This window comes from Rhipicephalus sanguineus, chromosome 11, assembly GCF_013339695.2.
Source record: "Rhipicephalus sanguineus isolate Rsan-2018 chromosome 11, BIME_Rsan_1.4, whole genome shotgun sequence".
Taxonomy (NCBI): domain Eukaryota; kingdom Metazoa; phylum Arthropoda; class Arachnida; order Ixodida; family Ixodidae; genus Rhipicephalus; species Rhipicephalus sanguineus.
Window position 1 is genome coordinate 140863608 of NC_051186.1, and position 20917 is coordinate 140884524.

Consider the following 20917-nt stretch of genomic DNA (forward strand, 5'->3'; position numbering starts at 1 on the left):
GTCGTATTTTCAGGCGGGAGATTTGAAGCGCGCTAACGCGATGCGGACCACTAAAAACGTGATTTTATTTCAAAATAAGCACTTCCTTGGCACAAAAGCAGCGCTACGAGGTTTCTGGACCGCTATTTCAACAATCAACGTAGACTTAATATTTGCCTTTAGTGTCCCTTTAATTACTGTGTCGAGAAGAAACTCAGGCCAGTAATTTCATATAAGGAAGGGTATTTTGTAATTATGCCGGACAGTTTGTTCTCAGAAAAAGCATTAACAGCCATAGAAAAGAATTTTAGGACGGTAAAACTTAAGCCATCGGTAGTTAGGCAACGTGCTGTCGACCTTTTGTTAAGACATAATCTTGAGAGAATAGCTTGTAATGTCAAGAAGGCTAAATCACTTACTTTAGAATTGTTTTTTTCAGCCAAAACACATAAGAACGAGATTCCGTTTCGAGCAATCGTTTCAGAGCAAGGCACCTGGCAAGTCGCTGTATCTAGTTATTTGCAGAACTGCTTAACCTCTTTGAGTTTTTCAGACCCTTTTCGTATGCGTAATTCTCAGGCGCTAGTTCAGTTCCTCTCAGAGGAGAACCCCGGCTGTTGTAAAGCTTTTAGTATGGATATTGAAGACCTATATTATTCTTTGCCGCATAAGGACTTGTTAAAATGTGTTAATGAATGTATTAACGAACAAGGGCACCAGACGGTTTTCACCGATAAATGTGGTGTTTCTACCGGGGCATTTCTAGAAATCCTTTCCATGTATTTAAAGTCAACGCTGGTAGGTTGGAAGGAAGGCGTTTATGTGCAGAAATCAGGGATATGTATTGGTTCTAAGGTTGCTCCGGTTCTTAGTGATTTGTACCTTAGCAAGATTGACAATCTTTTGGAAGGCGCCTTAGGTAATTCGGTTATTAAGGTTTTTCGTTATGTGGACGATTACTTGATTTTTTGTAGTGATGAGGACTTTGAAAAGGTGGTAACTTCCGTGAGCAAAAAATTTGAATTAAATGAAGGAGGGCTGAGCTTTACTAAAGAGGTGCCTCAGAATAATGGAATACAATTTCTAGACATGTCCTTAACGTTCCAGAAGAACCACGTGTGCTGGCAGTATTCTCCTAGATCTTCCAAACCGCTGTTAAATTTTTCGTCGAAGCACTCGAAGGTTGTAAAGAACGGCATCACCATGTCTTGCCTTAAGTCAGCCCTCAACAAGTCGTGTGAACACAAAATGAGTGATAGCTTTAGCGCACAGGTTACGCGTCTTTTAGATGTAGGGTATCCTCGTGATGCAGTGGCCACGGTCGCTGAGCGTTTAAAGAAGTCTATTATGTTAAGTCCGAGCATGGTTGCAGAAAGCGATAGGAAGAAACGTGTCGTAGGTATTCCGTACATTCACTGCATATCTCACAGGCTAAAGAAAGTAGGAAGTAGATACGGCGTTAATGTTGTTTTCACGGCTGCCAATAAGCTAGGTAAGATTTGTGCCGCTGTGCAGAGGAAGAATGAGCGAGTAAAAGACAAGAAGCGGACCGATAATTGTTTCGTAAAACACACCAACAAATTCACTGATTGCCGTACGAGTGTGGTGTATAAGGTCCCTTTCAGCTGCGGCCGCTTCTACGTAGGACAGACGGGCCGATGCATTAACCAGAGATTGTTGGAACATAAGAGATCGCCAACAGGAGGCTCACCTTCTAATCTATCTTTACATTGTCGAGATTGTAAGTGCACGCCAAAATTCGATGAATGCGCAGTGTTGTACCGGCATAGAAATGAAGAAACGCGCCTGATGATTGAAGCATGGCATATCGAGAATAGTGGTAGCGCATGCGTGAGCCAACCGTCGATTAACTTGCATAAAGATGAAATCAAATGCCTTAACAGTTATCTTCCACGTAGACCGCCACGCGTGCCGGATTGATAGGTTCGCCGGTTGCATGGGCATGCGCAGATAAGTTTTCGTGCCTTCTTTCTTTTCAGCCGTTGTGCATCTCTTCAGTTGTTAGTCGGCGTTTGTGGTGTCCTGATCTCTTGCTTGTGTCCGTGTTTGCACGCCCTGTCTCTTTTTAGAATAGATGCTTGAAGTTTTCTTTGTTACTCTCAGAAGCTATGGTGTTAGGAAGGTCATTCCAAAGGCAAATGGCTCTTGGAAGAGCAGAAGACTAGTTAAGGGGGACACTGGTCTTTTAATTAAGATGTAAAATCATGAAAAAAATCAGTTTTTTTAAAACAGCATTTTTCTAACATACAGGCATTGCTGCAAATACTGACCAAGTTTCTTACACCTTGGATTGATATTTCAGCCACAGCATTTATTTATACCACAAAAACAGGCTATATTCTAAATGAAAAAAAAAAAAGGCACAAAAATGGAGCTCTTGATGCTACGAGGCTGTCGAATGATGTATGCTGCAGCAGTACACATGCAGGTTATATCCCTGGTGGCTACTAATCATCTAACAAAAAAGTTTTAACATTTTGTGTTGCATGGGGTTCAAAATCGGCATAATTTGCTTTTCTGCATTTTCTCAAAACCTCAGTTTTTGACTCTATGCAACCTTTCGGGAGTGGTCTTTCAGTAATCAAAGCACCTATAATTGTAATTCTTGTTGCACTACTGAGCTACATGAGTATTGCCCACAGGGGTAGCAGCAGATTTTCGCATTTCAGTTTCTATGTTTTTTTAATTGTCCGTGCATTAAACAACTAACTAGCCACATCTTTAACAGAAAGCTTTGATATGCTGTATAATTCTTAACAGTTTGCACATCAAAAAAGTATTCCTACCCCTGTGAAGCTTACGTTTCCTAGTATCCGGCTGTGTGCCTAAAGCAAGATTTCGATGAGTAGTTCTTGCTCCATTGTTCCCGGAAACAATGCTTAATTTTAATTACCTTTGGAACTAATGGACATATATGAAATATAATTGCATATATGGAATCAGCAAAGAAAACTAAACAAGACTGTGCAGTTTCATTAAAATTTGGTAAAGGGAATCTTGATGATTTTTAAAAACCCACTTCCCCCCTTAAATGAATTAGCCTTCCCATAAATGCACACGAAATTAAACTGGTTGCATAAACGTTGGGACCTATGTAGTAAAGTTGCAAGCTGCCAAAATGATGATGCTGCGTTATGAATGTATTTATGAAACAATGATGGCAGGGTGATATCCCGACGATCATGCAAAGGATGAAGTGATAAGCGATGTTTAATTTGTGTAATGCTTTTCTTATAGTCATAACTAGAAGCCGGATTTTTAGGCACTAAAAAAGCTCGTTTTAGGTGCCAAAAATAGGCAGGCAAAACAACGTTTTAGGCTTCCAAAGTAGTAAATATAGGCACAATAAAATTTCACATAAATGCAAATAATTTGAAAAAGAAGACGTGCACGAGCTCTATCTACGAAAGCAAAACAACACTGTTAAGATGGCACAAAGGCGTTAAAACAGTTCAACATAGCCGTGCAATGTGCTTTTCCCCGCCAATTCGCAGAACACGGTCTCTCCCGTGTTCTGCACGGTGAGTCAAGATTCCACTGTTGCATCAACACACTCCTGGGTGTCTTCTCGGCATGACTGAAAAGGGCAGAGCACGAGCAGATAGCCAGATCGCTAAAAGACCAGAAGGGAGGGATTCCTCCTATTGTCCAGGTCGAATCGCGTAGAGCCAATTTCTCCCCTGCCAATGAATCCCTGGTGTAGCCAAGGGGGAGAGGGGGTTCAACACCCCCCCCCCCCACTCAAACTTTTCAGTTTTGCCTGTGTATATATGCACGCATGCATACAATCGCACTCATGAACATACATAGAGTATGGTTGAAACACCCCCGTTCCCTCCCTCCCTCCCTCCCCCCCCCCCCCCCCGCCCTCCCTTCCGAAAAAAAATTTCTGGCTACGCTGATGCAGTGAAACTTCACAAGTTAACTTACAAAAACAAAAGCCGCCTGCACATCATATTTTCCTTTCTTTTTTTTTTTGCTCTTCACTCTCCTTTCTGCTGACGGCTCTCCACGGTCTCGCATTCGTGAACCGCGCACGCCATTTCTCTGCGGCGGCGAATGTGCGTGTACCACTTTACGGCTGCTAGCAGTTGTTTCCGTGAATCGGTTGAACTACAGGACTAGGTTGAACCCCATAGTTCCATACAGTCAGTGTTGCACGGTAGCATGAATAACGGTCTCAAACTGCTCCCGGGAGCACAACTTGAGGCTAAATATAGTGTAAATACAAGTGCCAATTTTGAAAATAGGAAAGATTACTTTTAAGGGCTCGTTTTTCTTTCTTAGACACAATATTAATAAGAACTAACAGACAGCAATGCCAAGGAAAGTATAGGGGGTGTTATTTGCAGTAATTAGAATATAAATGTGAAGAAAGTAATGTGGACGAAAAGATAACTTGCCGCCGGCAGGGACCGAACCTGCGACCTTCGAATAACGCGTCCGATGCTCTACCACTGAGCTACGGCGGCGGTCATCTCCCCGTCCACTTTATAGAATATATATGTGGATTTAAACTAAGGAGTGTTAGTCAGCGCCAGTCGCAGCCATGGCGGCGAGTGTGGAACACTCTTTTTTTCTGCCTGTTTGGCGTCATGTAGCAAGTGATCTATTTATGATCAGGCAGCTGACCAATAATCCCTCGCATACTACCTGAAGGCATCATGTCTGCCAGAACGAGACCCTCGCTATGAATGAAGGAAAGATTACTTTTAAGGGCTCGTTTTTCTTTCTTAGACACAATATTAATGAGAACTAACAGACAGCAATGCCAAGGAAAGTATAGGGGGTGTTATTTGCAGTAATTAGAATATAAATGTGAAGAAAGTAATGTGGACGAAAAGATAACTTGCCGCCGGCAGGGACCGAACCTGCGACCTTCGAATAACGCGTCCGATGCTCTACCACTGAGCTACGGCGGCGGTCATCTCCCCGTTCACTTTATAGGGTATATATGTGGATTTAAACTAAGGAGTGTCAGTCAGCGCCAGTCGCAGCCATGGCAGCGAGTGTGGAACACTCTTTTTTCTGCCTGTTTGGCGTCACGTAGCATGTGATCTATTTACGATCAGGCAGCTGACCAATAATCCCTTATCCCTTATCGCTTATAGGCATTTGTGAGCATTTAGGCACAAACGCCAAAAATAGGCATTTATAGGCACTAGAAAAACACTATAAAAGCCTTTCTTAAAGGGGCCATGACACCCAATTTTCGACCACAATCTGTGCAGTGTGGGTTAATCCTTGTACGTTCATAGACAAGCTGGCGAAATTTTAGCGCATTTGGTCGAGCCATTAATTTATAATTGAATATTTTTATTAAGGAGCGAGCAGCCTGAGAGTCGGGCAACACTGGCGCGCTCGCTAGCCGTGACGTAACGAGCGGCGTACTGTGCGAGCGTCTGCATTCCGGAGGACGATTTTGTTCCCTGGTCAGCTGCCGTGCAATCGAGTTGTTTCAGCTGTGTTCAACTTGCCATTGGAACTGAATGATTTGCAGCGGTTGAAGCAATGCCACCGCGTCGCCCATGTAGCGCTGTGGGGTGCCAGAGCGTACGGAGTAGGGAAAGTACAGTGTCGTTCTTTAGGTTTCCCAAAGAGCCCGCCAAGCGCAAGGCTTGGGAGCTGAACGTGCGCAGAAAGGACTGGTGCACAACTGACGCTTCTGTTTTGTGCTCAGCGCACTTCACGCCAGACAGCTACAATGATGATCTGCGCCTTCTCAGCGAGTTCGGTATACCAGTGAAAAAGCCGAGGCTGCGGCCGGACGCGGTGCCGACCGTGTTCTCGCACCGTCCCATCCTCCAAGCTAAGCGCCGCGGTGCTTTTGAAAAACGTCAGAGGAAAGAGGTGAGTGCGATGTTTTTGTCGTTAGCATGATCACTTTGTTCAGAAAAGGCCACCTCAGCGGGAAATATATATACTGAATTGTGCGTTGGTACTGAGTTGATGCTGCATGGTTCAGCAGTCGGGACCGAGTTGATCGCGCTCACGCAGCATGACGATAGTTTACGATCGCGATGCGCGGTTCACGATCGATTATCGTATCTAGTGAAATCGCAGTATCGGGCTCGCTTGCGACGCAAAATGCCCGCGCGACACGGGTACCAAACATGAATTTCCTCGCTCGACTAGCATTTGTCTTCCTATATAGTACGTATTGTAAAATGCTGGCTACGTAGAACGTACGCAGTGAACAATTTATGGTGTATTCAAGAACTAGTGTTTGTTTTATTTACCGAGCACATGACCGCTTAGCGATACCGCAGATCCTCGTTTTAGACATTAAAAGTATTGCGTTCCTTTTTGTCTCCTTTCAACGCTTTCTCTTCTTTTTTTCTGTCAACTACACAGATCGTTGACGCCCTACTCAAACAAAGTGATGTGCCCGAAGAGATTGGCATGCAGGAGGAGCATTCACAACTCGCAGCACAAGAAGCTGATCCATGTGTTCCTGGCAGCACAGATGACTGTTTAGCCTCAACTGCTTCATGCAGCACACAATCATTGCTGCAGGAAGACTGTGAGAAGCACTGTAAATATGTTCAAGTGTATCTGCGACCAATGCAACGGCATGTAAAAGCTCAAGCTACTCCAAAGGCTGTCAGTCTCGGTGAGTGTGCCAAACAACCTCATTGAAGTTGGTTCATATCGAAGAGGTAGTGTACTGTGCAAGCACGAAAGAAGGGAGCAGAAAAGACAGGAAAGAGGGCACACTTCCAACTGTTCATTTCTTTAGAACACGGCAACATATAGGCATACACAACACATGCACCACCCATGTGCGCGATCGCCTTAGCCTCTGTGGACGCTGTTGCCCAAGTGTCACAACGATCCACAAAATGACCACACGTATGCAAAAAAAAAGTGCAAGCATCGCACATGCACAGACACCACACGCCTGCGCAAAACCTTACACATTTTGCACATATGTGTGGTGTTTGCGCATGTGTGATGCTTGGTGCTTGCACTCTTTCGCATGCATGCCGTTTTGTTGATGTTTGTGACGCTCGGGCAACAGCGTCCACAGACGCTAGGGAATTACACACATGGGCGACACATGTGTTGTGTATGCCGATATATTGGCTTGTTGTTCTAAAGGAATAAACAGTAGGAAGTGTGTGCTCTTCCCTGTCTCTTGTTTTGCTTCCTTCGTTCTTGCTTGTGCATTATGCTACCCATCTGATGATGTTATTGTAGAGGCCTACTGCAGCAGCCTGTGACCACACAAGCAAAAATATTTTTGACCGCCCACTTCGAAGGAGAGAACTGAACTTTCTATTTCAGCAACCGTGTGGCTCAAGGACCTGGCACTGGAGCACTGCAAAGTTTGGCTGATCAAGGCAAACACAACCACTACATTACTCTATTGACAGGTCTGCATTGCTGACGATGTCTACACCTATCAATGTCAAGGGCTTGTCAAAAAAGCAACATCTAAATAATAGCTGTCCTTTGTTGCCAATGTAAGACGGAGGGAAGCGAATGTATGACATTACACTTCCTATGAAAAGAACAAACGGAGCAGAAATCTTTGTATGTTTGGTTATAAGCGAGCCGGCTGGATGTATTATTTCTATTTCATGTCTGCAGGAGATGTCAACATAAACTTGTTTGGTTGTAAAATGAATCAAAAAGAAATAATTACGTTGGCAGCAATGTCTGCTGCTTTCGCTTGCTTTTCTCTTTGTCTAACTGCCTCAAAAGGTCAGTTTAGGAACAAATAGTTTGCACGACTTTGGAAAACCCTATACTATGTGTTGAAGCTGTGTTAGAGTGCTTGGTACTTTATAGTATTTCTAGGCACCCAGACTGATGCTGTCTCTCCAGACTTCAGAGACGTGGGCACTGCAACTGACACTGAGGACTGTGGCAGCAGCTTTTTGAGGCACTCTACCCCCACCAAAATTCGGCGGATTAGTGAGGAGTTCATCATTCCTGAAGATTTGAACTCCTCTTATGAGTCGTCTGCTTGTGACACAAGTGCTGGGTGAGGCCATTTTATTCATGCTAAAGCCTGACTTGAAGCAGAATAACATTTTCAATACACGTAGCACAGCACTACCCATGTGCACTTTCTTATGCCCTTGTCCCCTCCCGTTTACCCCACTCCTCTACACCCATCAGAAATGAGTGTGAGTGAGCAGCAAGTGTGCCAATCTACGAATACAGGAAATGTCGTTCAGTGTTTAATTGAGAAAAAAAAGAAAAATAGTAGGGGTGTACAAATATTTGAGTTTCGAATTACAATCGAATAATACCTAACCGAATAACTCGATTCAACTTTCGGATAGCTAGCGTTCGAAGTTTCAAATAATTTGACAGGATGATGAACATCTAACAGGCGACAAAGGCCAATGCAACTTGGTTGGGTTGAGGTGGCTAAATCTAACGCTGACGTCGTTATAGTAGGTCTTTCGTTAAAACTTTCACCGATATGATGGTTCAAGAGTGAGTGCATGTTTATATTAAAGATTATGTCATTTCCACATGCCATGGTTCCAGCAAACAAGGCTAGTGAACAGTCTGGGAAACTGCTGAACTTCTAGCATAAAAAAATTACCAGCACACTGAGCTCAGATATTATAGTCAAAAGGTTAAAAAATACTTCAATTAGCCCCTGATCCCAAGAAAGGGTGATCCTTTGAAATACTGAAAAGAGCATAAAACTGCACTTGATCCAGGCATCGCTAAAGTTGCCGCTGATACCTTCCCATCCCTGCTACTGAGGTGCCCAGTGAGCGCATGTTTTCAACTGCAGGAAACACCATAACATCGCGGCGAGAGAGCCTGAAGCCAGGTCATATGGAATAGCTTGTGTTTCCGCATGACAATTTGTAGCCTTCCAGTAGCTGTCACTCACCGCATCATGTGCTCGAAAACATGAGCAGATTGTATTTTTAATTCTTTCAATTTTAAATAAAATCTTTTGTATTCGATATTCAATGTTTTTGGTCACTATTCGGCACTGTTCTATTCGAGATGAAATTTCGCAATTCGCACACCCCTAAAAAAAGAGAGAACAGATGGCTGAAAGCGTTACGTTAGTTATTCAGCATTCCTTTAATGTATAGTGATGTGACCACACTTGTGGGTTTCTTTACTTGATTACTCTAGCATTCTGGTTGTTGTTGTCAATCAATAGAACATACATTATTTTTTCTGTCTTCTTCAGGAGCTTCATCATTCCTGAAAATTTGGACTCCTCTTATGAGCCATCTGCTTGTGACACAAGTGCTGGGTGAGGCCATTTTATTCATCTCATTAGAGCCTGACTTGAAGTGGAATAATTTTTTCAATACACATAGCACAGCGCTACCCATGTGCACTTTCTTATACCCTCGTTCCCTCACATTTACCCCACTCATTTACACCCATCAGAAATAGGTGTGAGTGTGCCGATATACAAATACAGGAAGTGCCATTTAGCGTTTAAATTAGACAAGAAAGGAAAAAGAGACGGCTGAAAGTGCTACGTTATTCAGCATTCCTTTGATGTATAATGAAGTGAGCGCACTTGTGGGACTTCTTTCCTTGATTACTCTAGCATTCTGCTTGTTGTCAATCCATAGTTGAGGACACATATTGTTTTTTCTGCCTTCTTCAGGAGCTTCAACTGTGCACTTGAAGACGCTGTGGACACTTCCGGCCCTCTGGAGGAGCCAAAATACATTGTCTTTGAGAGCATGTTGTTGGAACTGTTTTCCAAGTGCAGTGTGTGCCTCAGGCAAACAAGCATCCAGACAGAAGTCAAAGGCACAGCACTTGAGGTTTTTACGCTCTGTCCCAACCTGCATAAATTCGTTTGGTGCAGTCAACCAAAAATTGGGCAGTATGCAGCGGGAAATGTCCTGCTTGCAGCAGGCATCCTATTCTCCGGCCTGAACGCAGCCAAGTCTTTGCGGCTGCTGTCGTCCATAAAGGTGGCTACCATCACAGAAAGGACATTCTTTCGCCACCAGCAGAACCTGTTGATTCCATCTGTGCAGAAAGTAAGGACTCAATCGTGCGACATCTAATCTCCATGGCATTGCAACTATTAGCTTGGTGATGTGCAGTGTTTTCTTGATTGTGCAAAGAGAAATGAGAATTCAAAATTATTTCAAAAATTATTTCCAAACCAAATTCAGAGCAGTTAGATGCTGTGTGTGGGTGCAAGTTTGCATTTTTGCACCCTTGCATTTTTTTGCAGCACTGTCATGGCAGAAATTGCACATTTATGTGTTACGAAAGTCTGTGCATTCGGTAAACATATATGGTAAGCAACTTGGGACTGAACAGAAAGTGAAATTAGAATGAAATTTACAACCTCTTGCATGGCAGTTGCAGTGTCTACTGTGTCAACATGTGATTACTATAACACTCATTTTTTTACTCACTACGATTTTTTAAGGTTTGGAAAGAGGAGCAGGAAGGGCTCCTTTCAGCTGCTGTGGGAAGGGACATGGTCATAGCTGGCGATGGCCGTTCAGACTCTCCTGGATTTTCTGCCAAGTTTGGCACATATTCCATGCTGGATGTGACCGCTAACAAGATCATTCATCTTGAGCTGGTGCAGGTAACTGGATCCTTTTTCATGTGTACCCACCGTCAACCGCATTTGTCTTCATACAGCGTTTTTAATGACTTTCAGTCAAACGAGGTTGGCGGAAGCTGCCACATGGAGCTCGAAGGCCTTAAGCGTGGCCTCAACTACCTGCAAGGACGAAGAGTGAAAGTTTCTACTCTGATAACAGATAGGCATGCACAAATCCGAAAGTACCTCGCCAACAACCACAGTGACACGGACCACAGATATGATGTGTGGCATGTCGGAAAAGGTAATCAGTAATATATGAGCAGCTGCATGTGGAGCTTCAATATGGACTTATTAAGAGTAATGGGAAATAAGTTAAAATATGTGCTCTTTCATTAGTGGCATTGCTTCAGCTTCGTTTTCTCCAAATGTGTAGGAATCAAGAAGAAGCTTATAGCGGCGTCAAAACGATTCAAGGACAGTGACATCATCCTTGTTTGGGTGAAATCAATTGTAAGCCACCTCTACTACTGCGCTTGCACCAGCAATGGAGATGGGTAGCTGATTGTGGCGAAGTGGCTCTCAATCTTGAACCACATTTCGAATGTGCACAGCGGACATTCACCCATTTTTCCAACTTGTGAGCATGGCCCTCTGGAACGGCGCAGATGGATAAAGCAAGGTGTGTTTGGTAGAGACTGTGTAATGACATGTGAAGAAAGTACAGTGTTGTTCCTTAGATGTACCTTACACCTTTTGTTAACGCCTTTTTTAATCTGTCTTCCTAGGCACACGGGCACACGACCAAGTGGCTGCAATTGTAGCTGCTAAGAGACTGGTCACAGATGTGAGGCAGTTGTCGACAAAGGGGCAGACATTTCATGCCTGCCTTATACACTTTGCCCCCAAATCTACAGCCTATACCTATGAAGTCATGGCAGCCAGGTACGAGCATGGCAATGAAAACTGTTGTGTCGCTTTGTTTAATAGTCAACATTCCAGCAAGACTGTTATGTTTCGTATTTATCTTTAAGGTCGTATATCGCTGCCTTGCACTACAATGAAAACAGCTCAAGACAGCAAAGAAAAACAGCTCGAGGGGAGCCTCAGTGGAAACGAAAGCATCCAAAGGCACAAGGTGGTGAGGCTGTGGCCATGCCTTTGAAAGAGAAAGCTTCGTATGGTATGTTTGGTTTCTATACGTGATAAAAATGTTGAAGTATGCACTAAATGTCTTCCTGAACTGATGTCACAGTGCAAGGAGGCCATCTTACTCTTCTGATAAAAGTTCTGCGTCAGTGATATTTCCCTGAATGGGAAGTAAAGACACAAATATAGGCATTCTCAGCTTGTGGTGTGTTAAACGAGCCATATGTCACCCTGCTTTCAAACTAAAACTTGGCTGCATAGACACAGAAAGTTGTCCGCGAGTACAGTGATTTTCTGCAGTATCAACAGTGTTTAAGACTACATAGCAGCTCACGGTGACAACTATTGCAGACGATACCACACACCTTAACCGAGACGCCAAGTACTCCTGATGGGAGGAGCTTGGACATTGTGATTCAAGTGATGCATCCGAGGGAAATCGGAGCCTACAGTGGCTTGAAATATCTTGGAACAGATTAATGGGACCCTACGTGTTTCACTATCGCATGAAAGTGAGATTTGTTGGCAGGCTATGGCATGACCCATTTAAATATTTTAGCTGAAATTGTTCGTAGAGTAACAAAAGAAAATCTTATTCACCTCTCTAAGTAACAAAACACTTCGATACTTGGAACAGAGGAGTTATGATGAGCGAAGCCAGCCTGCATGCATCAAAAGCAAATGTCGAAGCTTGGAAGCAGCATGGGTACTTAACTGCATTCTTCTTTATTTGCACTGAAGTACACATAAAAGCAATTGGCACTTTGTATGTAGTCATAACCCAACATTGTGGAAAAAAAAAAAACAAGGCTATTATGACCATTCCCGTGAAATAGTAAATTTTTTTTTTTTTCATCCAAAAATTGCAGGCTATGTGACTCGTTTGCTGCAGTGTGCTGTGGAGTATGCTCAAGCTACACCAGTTCTCAACAGGAGCACCCCACCACCACCACCTCTGAGCAAGAGCTATCCCGAAGTTCCAACCCAGGAATTGGTGCAGAAGCGAAGGCATCGGTATAGCCTGTGCTGACAAAAAACTGGTGTGCGAGACAAGGCTTTAAACAATGGACAACAGGTCGTATGATGTGACGATGGGAAACGTGAAAGATTTTGTCACAGGCACATGACGGGGTAGAGATCTTGAGTGAATCGTGTGAGCGGGCTCATTCGAGTAGGGAGGTAATAATGTCTGGGGTTTAACGTCCCAAAACCAAGATATGATTATGAGAGACGCCGTAGTGGAGGGCTCCGGAAATTTCGACCACCTGGGGTTCTTTAACGTGCACCTAAATCTAAGTACACGGGCCTCAAACATTTTCGTCTCCATCGAAAATGCAGCCGCCGCGGCCGGGATTCCGAGTACGGAGGTAGCTGTTGTATGTGCTTTCATATGCACCTTATTGTGCATCTGGAGAAATCTGGTATAACGCTAACTTGCTCTAGCAGGCAAATGGCATCACTGCGACCTCACGAAATTGGCTGTCTGGGTGAAAGCGACACGGCATTCACGTTTCTGCTTAAGTCGCATGCCACTTGCCAATCGAGCACGAACCGCTGTGCCAGAGATGCAGAGAAAGAGGCGTCTCGGTTGACGTCATCTACTGAAGAGCATGAGCGCTGAAGCTCTGCAGTGTCGGCGCAGGGAGGGGAGTGTTCATTGGTAGATGAACACGAGCATCAGCAATGGTAGGTGTAGTAGACAATGTTATCGTGAGGCGACACTCATTCTTGGCACGTGGTGTTCACAGTGTCACCCTGGGCGGCACGTCGAAAGCGTTGTCATAGGGTGGCTGTGTGGTTACCTATGAACTGATTGATGCCACAGTGCCAAAACCTGGTTGAATCGAACAACTTGACTTGCCTTGTTTGGGCAGTGCTGTTGTGATGGCAGGTGGTTCGAAGCCCACGGTTAGCGTGGCAGCGAGTCATTGACGTGACACTGCCAGTTGCAGTTATGCTAGCACGAAGTCTGTCATATGCCCAGGAGGAGGTACAACGCATCGCAGAGCAGGTGGAATCATGGATACTATGACGGCATACTTGTCTTGCTGTGAGGTGATGTTACAAAGGTAGAAACCAGCCTCCATCTTGATGAGTGAGATATGTGGACTCTCTAGCCAGAATTCGGGAAATTGCAGCTGTTGCAGTGGACATCAAGGAACACTTCCTTATGTCCACTGTCAGAGCTATGCAGTGCGCTTATAGCCGTTTTTAAGATCTTGGTACTACAGGCTTTCACGTTATACTCTCTCGTGTAATCTTTAAATATTATAATCACACCCTGCGCTCGTTGACAGTGCCGGTGGACGTCGATTCCTGTATCTGAGAATTGCATAGACTGCTCTTAGCCTTCATCTAGGAAACTGAGTTGTGTCTCTATTTTTTAATCTATCTTAATAATATATTTTATTTAATTATTTTTCATTTAATTTATGCATTAGGGCATACTGGCGCCAAAAATATGATTCTTCAGTGCAGCTCGGCTGGTCCAACAGTGACACATGGGAACGCTATAGATAGATGGAAATTGTAGAGAGGCCGTTGCAGCTAAATGCAGTAGTTCATGAATGAATTACACAGTAATATGTTGCACCTTACCAAATTCACGCGATCTGCGAAGTGCTGGCACGGTGCAAGCGGAATTGAGCATTTCGTGTACATGCGTTTTCACTAAGCAGAATACGATCCTTGCAGTTCCAATATTTGATGTCTTTCAGTTGGTAGCGGCTAGGGCTAGTTGGTAGGTCATGACAATTGTTATAGCGCAAAAGCAGGACAATGACAGCGCTCGTCTTCGTGTACCTTTTGTCCTGCTTTTGCGCTATAACAATTGTCATTCGGTTGGTGTCGCCTTGGAACATCCAGTCACTAGTTCATGGCAATGAGCTTCTCATCTCTGTTGCAGTATGATGATTGTGCACTTAACCACACAATAAAGTGCCTCCAACTGGACCCTACGTGCCAAAGTTGGCCTTTGTAGCTGGCCTTGAATGCCATTTTTATTAACCTGTGTTGTTACGTTGGCATGGTGTTTCTAATGTTACTTTTTTGTTTGAATCACTTGTAATCACTTGTGTCAGCACATGCTTGCGCCTAGTTGTGGCGCGCAATGCCCATAAATAAAGAAATGAATGAATGTAGGAGTGCCTTGTACATGTTGTATAAACATTTATTTGAATAAGTCTGATGAAGTCGTGAACCCGCAGACATGCACTGAACGTAAAAGATGAAAGGTAAAACTCCACAGCTGCAGAAAAATTTGTCATCGGCCGAGTATTGAACCGAGGACCATGAGTTTCTGGGATGTTTCTATAGCATGTGAGCTAACCAGGAGGCTAGCATTGGCATTTTTCTGCATCTTCTAAGTTTTATCTTGCAGATGACTAAATCAATAGTCAACATATCGGAATCCCGTGTAGTGCTCTGATGGGAATGTCTTTCTTATCTTCAGCACCACACAGCTTGGAAGAGGCTTTCTGTTATATCTGCCCAGCTTGTGCCAAATCCATCTTGCAAAACAGATGTACGCTGTGTTCCTGTACCTCCTGCAATAAAAGAATAAATTACTACCCTATTCACGTGCTTGCTGCTGTTTTTTATCAAGTGAAACACATAGTGATTTACACATAATAAAAATTCTTGCAACTTAGTTGATATGAGAGCTACCGCATGGTTGAATATGAAGGGTCGCTGCAGTCACTTATTACAGTACCTGTGTATGTCAACAGCTTGGATTTGTTCCTGATTTAAAGCCATCATATTCAGGTAATTCACCTCAATGGCGTGGATGTTGATAATCCCCCCCACAAATGTGGGGTGATTTGTTATGCAGCTGTCTCTGTCCTCTATTTTGACCTTGACTTTTGCGATGGTTTGGCAGCAGATATTTTCTGTGGCCGACTCCATATGCCTGCACTGGCCGCAGGAACACCTAAAATATGCAAGTTTTTTATTACCATTTGGTTTACCAATTCCCCATTTATCACACATAATTGAAGGCCTGATATAGCTACAGCTTGCTTTCAGAAATGCATACATGAATTTCAGTCATGCAGGGGGGAAAAAGTAAGGCATTTTGTTTTTAAAATCTTGAACACTATTTCGTCAACTGAAAGCACTATTCTTTATTTCAGTGTGGTTACTCAAACAGTTGGCGATCAAGTGCTCGACGAATCAAAGTAGAAAAATAATTACAAGGGTCTGCAAATCTAAATAATGACTAAGTCACATGTTGCAGTCGCAGCCAGTTTCAACTAAGGCGTCATTTGTCCGTATAAGTTTGTGATGAAATGCAGTGTTGTCCCAAGTTAGTTTGATTCTAATGTCCCCATCCTGTTTTACTAACTTCACTGCATAGACAAAGTGACACTTGCAGCAGACAACCTTTGTCAATCTGTTCTCAGGCCAGGCCCGTAGCCGGGGGGGGGGGGGGGGGGGGGGGGGGGCGAAATTTTTATGATACGTGGTGTGTTCCCAAAAATAAATAATGAAAATAGGCGTTTTTCTCAAATAGTAAGTGCCCCCCCCTCCCCCCGAAAAAAATTCCTGGCTACGGGCCTGCCTCAGACAGATTGACAAAAATGTGCAACGCGTATGCTCTTCGGCAACGGGCTGTATGGATAAGTATTTATTGAGACTCAAACGTCACACTTGCTATTTTCCACCGGTATCGAGTGCAATGACTAGAGTTCAAGCAACGGTTCGGCCAAAATGTATATCGCGAGCAACCCTATCGCCGCAGTGACATGCCGCGCGCGCCGACTTATGTTTGCATTTGCCGCACGCTGCAACAAATGGAAAAGCAACGGCGCCAACGCGCAGCATTGTTACGAAAACGTATTTTTATGTTCAGTATGAAAGTCGTGCATGTATGTACGTATGCTAGCAAACGAAATCTACACGCTTTACTAATTCAATTGCGCGAGTTAACACTTGCTCATTCTAAAAAGACAGGGCGTGCAAACAAGGACACAAGAAAGAAGTCAGGACACCACAAACGCCGACTTCTTCCTGACTTCTTCCTGAAAGAAGTCCTGACTTCTTTCTTGTGTCCTTGTTTGCACGCCCTGTCTTTTTAGAATGAATACTTACCAACTAGCTCAGCTCTCTGTTATTCTAAACACTTGCTCGCGAATGCGGCGTCCACAGACACCCGTATCCCAGGAACGGCTCACTTTTCAACCTTGCACGGTTGAAAAAATTGGCCGCGTATCTGCGTGCTTCGCTGCAAATGTCGTGTAAAGACGATAGAAGAGGCGCTGTGTGAGATATGGACGCCATCTGGCAATACGTCGGGAAACATGAGTGCTGTGTTGCGTGCTGGTAGTCCCGGCGCAGCAGCAGGCGAAGACCTTTGCAGAGAAACGTCCACACTCAACGAGTACTCTCCACACACTCTTTTATTTACACGTCGCCTGGGTAAAACAGGAACGCCAGAGCGGCGCCCACAACCGGCAGCCTGAAGGCCGCCCACAACGCTGCTTTTTCATTTTTTAAATACTTTTTTCACCTTCTTGGCCTTCTCAAAACTAAAGTTTTTCAACACCAACCCATGGCATTCGTACAGTGCAATACAGAACCGAAACCGAAACACAACAATGAGCTCGTGCGAAGGGCACGGAGGAAGGCAAATTTCAGCGCAGTCGCATTTTCAGCTTTTTTGAAACAGCGCTCACTAGACGACGACGAAGTAAAAGAAGGCACAGGACAGGCGCTGCCTGTCCTGTGCCTTCTTTTACTTCGTCGTCGTCAAGTGAGCGCTGTTTCAACAAAGATGAACGCATACCAACTCGCTCAAGCTTCCATTCTTATGCATTTTCAGCGCAGCTTAAGAAACTAGGGTCCTTAAAATTACGTATGTATGCATTTTCTATTAAAGGAACGCGCCACCTAATACTTACCTAGTGATGTTGCACCTCAGATATGCATGATATTTACTTTTTGATCGACAACGTTCACAAGTATGAACAGCCGTACCAGTTCAAGACGGCTGGCCCTTGGGCAAGTGGTTCAACTTTGGCCGAGTGGCTGAATCGAGGGACGTGCCGACAAACAGAAAGACAGACAGACAGACAGAAAGACAGACCAAAATTTCTGCGTTTAAGTTCCCCAAGAAAGACTATCGTCTTTAATAATGAAATGAGGCTACTTACCAGTGCGGAAGGCCATCAGCAACGTTTGCCACAACGCCGAGGTCGTTGTCATGTGGGTTCACCCCGTCTTCCACGCTTTCCTCGTCGCTTGAGCTGGTGGCGATGGGGTCGAAATCAAAATGCGCAGCGTATACGACGTTGTCGCTGCTTCTGCTGCTCGGTGACCCACTGCCCGAATCGTGAGATGATGGTGTCGACGACATGGGGGTGGTACTGGTACCACGCCGCAACACAGTAACACTCGCAACACACTGACCACGTGCGGACCACGCCGCAACACGTACTTGACCGCCTGCGGTAGGTGGCTGTTTGGTAGCAGACGACGGCAGTGCTGCCAGCAGCATGTGACGTCATGCACGCCGGGGCAAAATGGCGGTCGCCGGCGGTGGGCGGAGTTTAGAGCCGGCGACTTCTACGGCTTATTTTGGACTGAAATAGTCTTTTACAGTCCAGTTTTCACACGTGTTCAGACATATTTGACCCTCTACCTCCGTTTTTCGCTGAAAACCGCAAATTGTTGGGTGACGATGTCATGCCCCTTTAACCTCTAATTCATGCTCATATATCAAAGTGGCACAATAGGAGCGCAAGGAACAAACTAGGCATTTGCCTAAAATTCGGTCTCTAGTCATAACAACATGAAATGAGCCTTGCAGCCCTATTTTGTAAAGATTCGAGTTTTTCGATTAGATATTTCAGATGGGCCCGGGAGACGAATGGATGCTACGTACTCAAGCTGAGGTTGTACAATTGTTAGGTAAGATAGTTTACGAATATCGTTAGTAGAATTATGTAACTTGCGGCATATGTAGCCTAATGATATAAAATTATGCCTAGAAATTTGTTATCTATGTTTACAAACAGATGCTCACCCTGCATGACAATTTTAGGATCAGGGTGCAGGCCCCAGGGGTGAGACGGCTGAAATTGAATTGGGAGCAGTTTTTGGAGCAACAAAATTTTGATTTTGGAGCAGCAGAACCTTGATTTGGAGCAGTTAGTGGCATTTGACATGTCGTCTTAGGAGCTTGAGAAAACAAAGTTTTAGCAACTTTGGGGGACAAGTACATATTTTAACTGGCTTAGAATACACCTAACACCGAAACAGCCTTTGTAGGAAGTTTTTGTAACAGAATATCGCCACGTATGAACTACGCTACCTTTTTACATACCCCACAACCTATCTAGCCCGTGTAACAACATATGCAACAATTGAAAAAAAGGTGCTGGAAACTAGGTTCACCTCACACATTTCAAAAAGAAAAAAAAAACCATCACACTTATCATAAAATTTAAAAAATTCTGATTACATAAAAATTGTAGTTACATAGCAGCAGGCTTCTGCTTAAGATCAGTGATATAATTTAGCATATTACTGCTTTGGCTTTTTGTACGCCTGCTTATCAGCTTTTCAAGTTTACCAAGAGCTCCCTGTAGGTCAATGTTACTCTTTGTCAGGAGAACATCACAATAAGTGCCTTTACCTATCTGCTCAGCTGCGCAGTTGGCATAGCGTCAAGTGTACTGCACGCTTTTAACAGACAATAAAAGCGCGCTGCACCACTGTTCGCTGCCACCTCGTGCGCAGGTGCCAAGAAACCTCGCCGCCCTGATTATCTCGTCAAACGTGTGCGTATGGTACCATAAGAGTAGCGCCGTTGCAAGCATACTGTATGCTTTTATTGAGGGACGACACAAAACGCTTCGCATCAGTCCGCTGCCACCTTCTCGTGCAAAACAACTAGAGCAGGGGTTCTCAAATGTTCTTGCTTTGGGGAACCGAAACGGCTTTTCCAGAGTGCCGCGGAATCCATAACTTTTTCTTGAGCATGAAGTGAATCGAAAACGGAAGAGGAGGGGGGGGGGGGTAAGGGGAGGGGGGATGATAACGCCTCTCGGCGCGCGCAACCACAGCATTAGCACTGCTCGCGTTGGCCTATTTTCTTTTCTTTAATGTCAAAGGCCATCGAGAATTGATGCAGAACTCCCAATTAGACACCTCCCTCCCGCCCCACCCCCGCCACTCCGCGACTCGCGTAAGGCGCCTGCTGACCATACACTGTACGCTTCAGGCACTGCGCAGCGTAAGCAACGAGTTCATGTAAACGAAGCGCCGGACGTAGAGGCCTGTTTTGTGTTTTGCAAAAAAAAAATAAATAAATAAAGGAGTCATGCCAGTCGCACAATGAAAGGGCCGTCGACCAATACACCGGTCTTAAGCTAAGCCTAAATGCTCGAGTAGCCCACAGTCGGCACGCAGCGACGCCTCTTACGCGTATCAAAGTGCTCGTTGCTCGCTTTGATTACAAAACCGAGCAGTGGCAAATCACCGTGCATGAAAACTGTGCAACGTGATCGCCGACGCACCATGAGCCACGAATAAAGCGCCGAGGTGCCCGTTAAATCGTGCAAGTTTGATGGCGCACACTAGACGACAAGTCTGTAGTGCTGCTACCACGTGAGTCTCGCTACCAGCAGACACCCGATGTGGGGATGCGGCGTCAATGGCTTTGTTAAGTGCAAAAGGCAATGCAAATTTACTTGTTGTATTTGTTCTGGCCGATCGTGGAACCCTAAGATGTCATTCACAGAAAGAACCCCTGGGTTCCGCGGAACCCAGTTTTAGAACCCACGCGCTAGAGCCTCGCAGAGATGCGTCGCATGCAGGAAGATAGTTGACGCCACGTTGGCGCGACAAGGTACTCGCCCACGACAAACATGCGCATAGGTGACCACACACAGCAGCGTCGACACGAACACCACAACGAACAGAGGAACACGCTACGCGCAACAAAGAACCTGAGAGTCAACCCCGCTGCGCATGCCACTCGGTAGTTTTCGCTAAGCGACAGTAGCGTCAGAACACAGCCTAGCGAGTAGAAGCAGTACGCTCGGTGTACGGCAGCACATTTTTGCGGGGTCACGCATATTTACAACAGTCCAGGGAGATTATGGCGGCATCATGGGAGCCTTCATTAGAAAGGTGCATGGAAGAAAGACGCTTGGGCGCGTCTAAATGTTCTGCGAACGTCTCGTTTTCTTGATATTCCTCGCGCAGCTTGGAAAATCATGCTGTTCACTCAGCCTTTTTTTCCCCACT

General features: G+C 44.8%; 3 protein-coding genes and 1 long non-coding RNA gene across 5 annotated transcripts in view; 2 read left to right on the forward strand and 2 right to left on the reverse strand.

Moving 5' to 3' along the window:
* Positions 1–20917, reverse strand: part of LOC119374818 (uncharacterized) — a 236253-nt gene that overhangs the window by 72065 nt on the left and 143271 nt on the right. The gene's annotated exons all lie outside the window — the stretch shown is intronic.
* LOC119374819 (THAP domain-containing protein 1) lies at positions 5180–6704 on the forward strand. The gene is made up of 2 exons (XM_037645013.2): positions 5180–5850; positions 6355–6704. Exons 1-2 carry the CDS (start codon positions 5512–5514, stop codon positions 6637–6639), a joined length of 624 nt encoding a protein of 207 aa, XP_037500941.1. The 5' UTR covers positions 5180–5511; the 3' UTR covers positions 6640–6704.
* Positions 7534–15426, forward strand: LOC119374820 (uncharacterized). Its single transcript, XR_005180328.2, has 8 exons — positions 7534–7990; positions 9176–9241; positions 9608–10558; positions 10634–10820; positions 10953–11198; positions 11305–11461; positions 12535–12705; positions 15117–15426. It is a non-coding gene; the product is annotated as an uncharacterized LOC119374820 (long non-coding RNA).
* Positions 14814–18306, reverse strand: LOC125760374 (uncharacterized). 2 transcript variants are annotated; one of them, XM_049420387.1, is made up of 3 exons: positions 17818–18306; positions 15440–15596; positions 14814–15210 (listed from the first exon to the last, which is right to left on the reverse strand). In XM_049420387.1, exons 1-3 carry the CDS (start codon positions 18159–18161, stop codon positions 15145–15147), a joined length of 567 nt encoding a protein of 188 aa, XP_049276344.1. In that variant the 5' UTR covers positions 18162–18306; the 3' UTR covers positions 14814–15144. The 2 variants fall into 2 exon arrangements, with proteins under 2 accessions (XP_049276344.1, XP_049276345.1); XM_049420388.1 differs by lacking the exon at positions 15440–15596.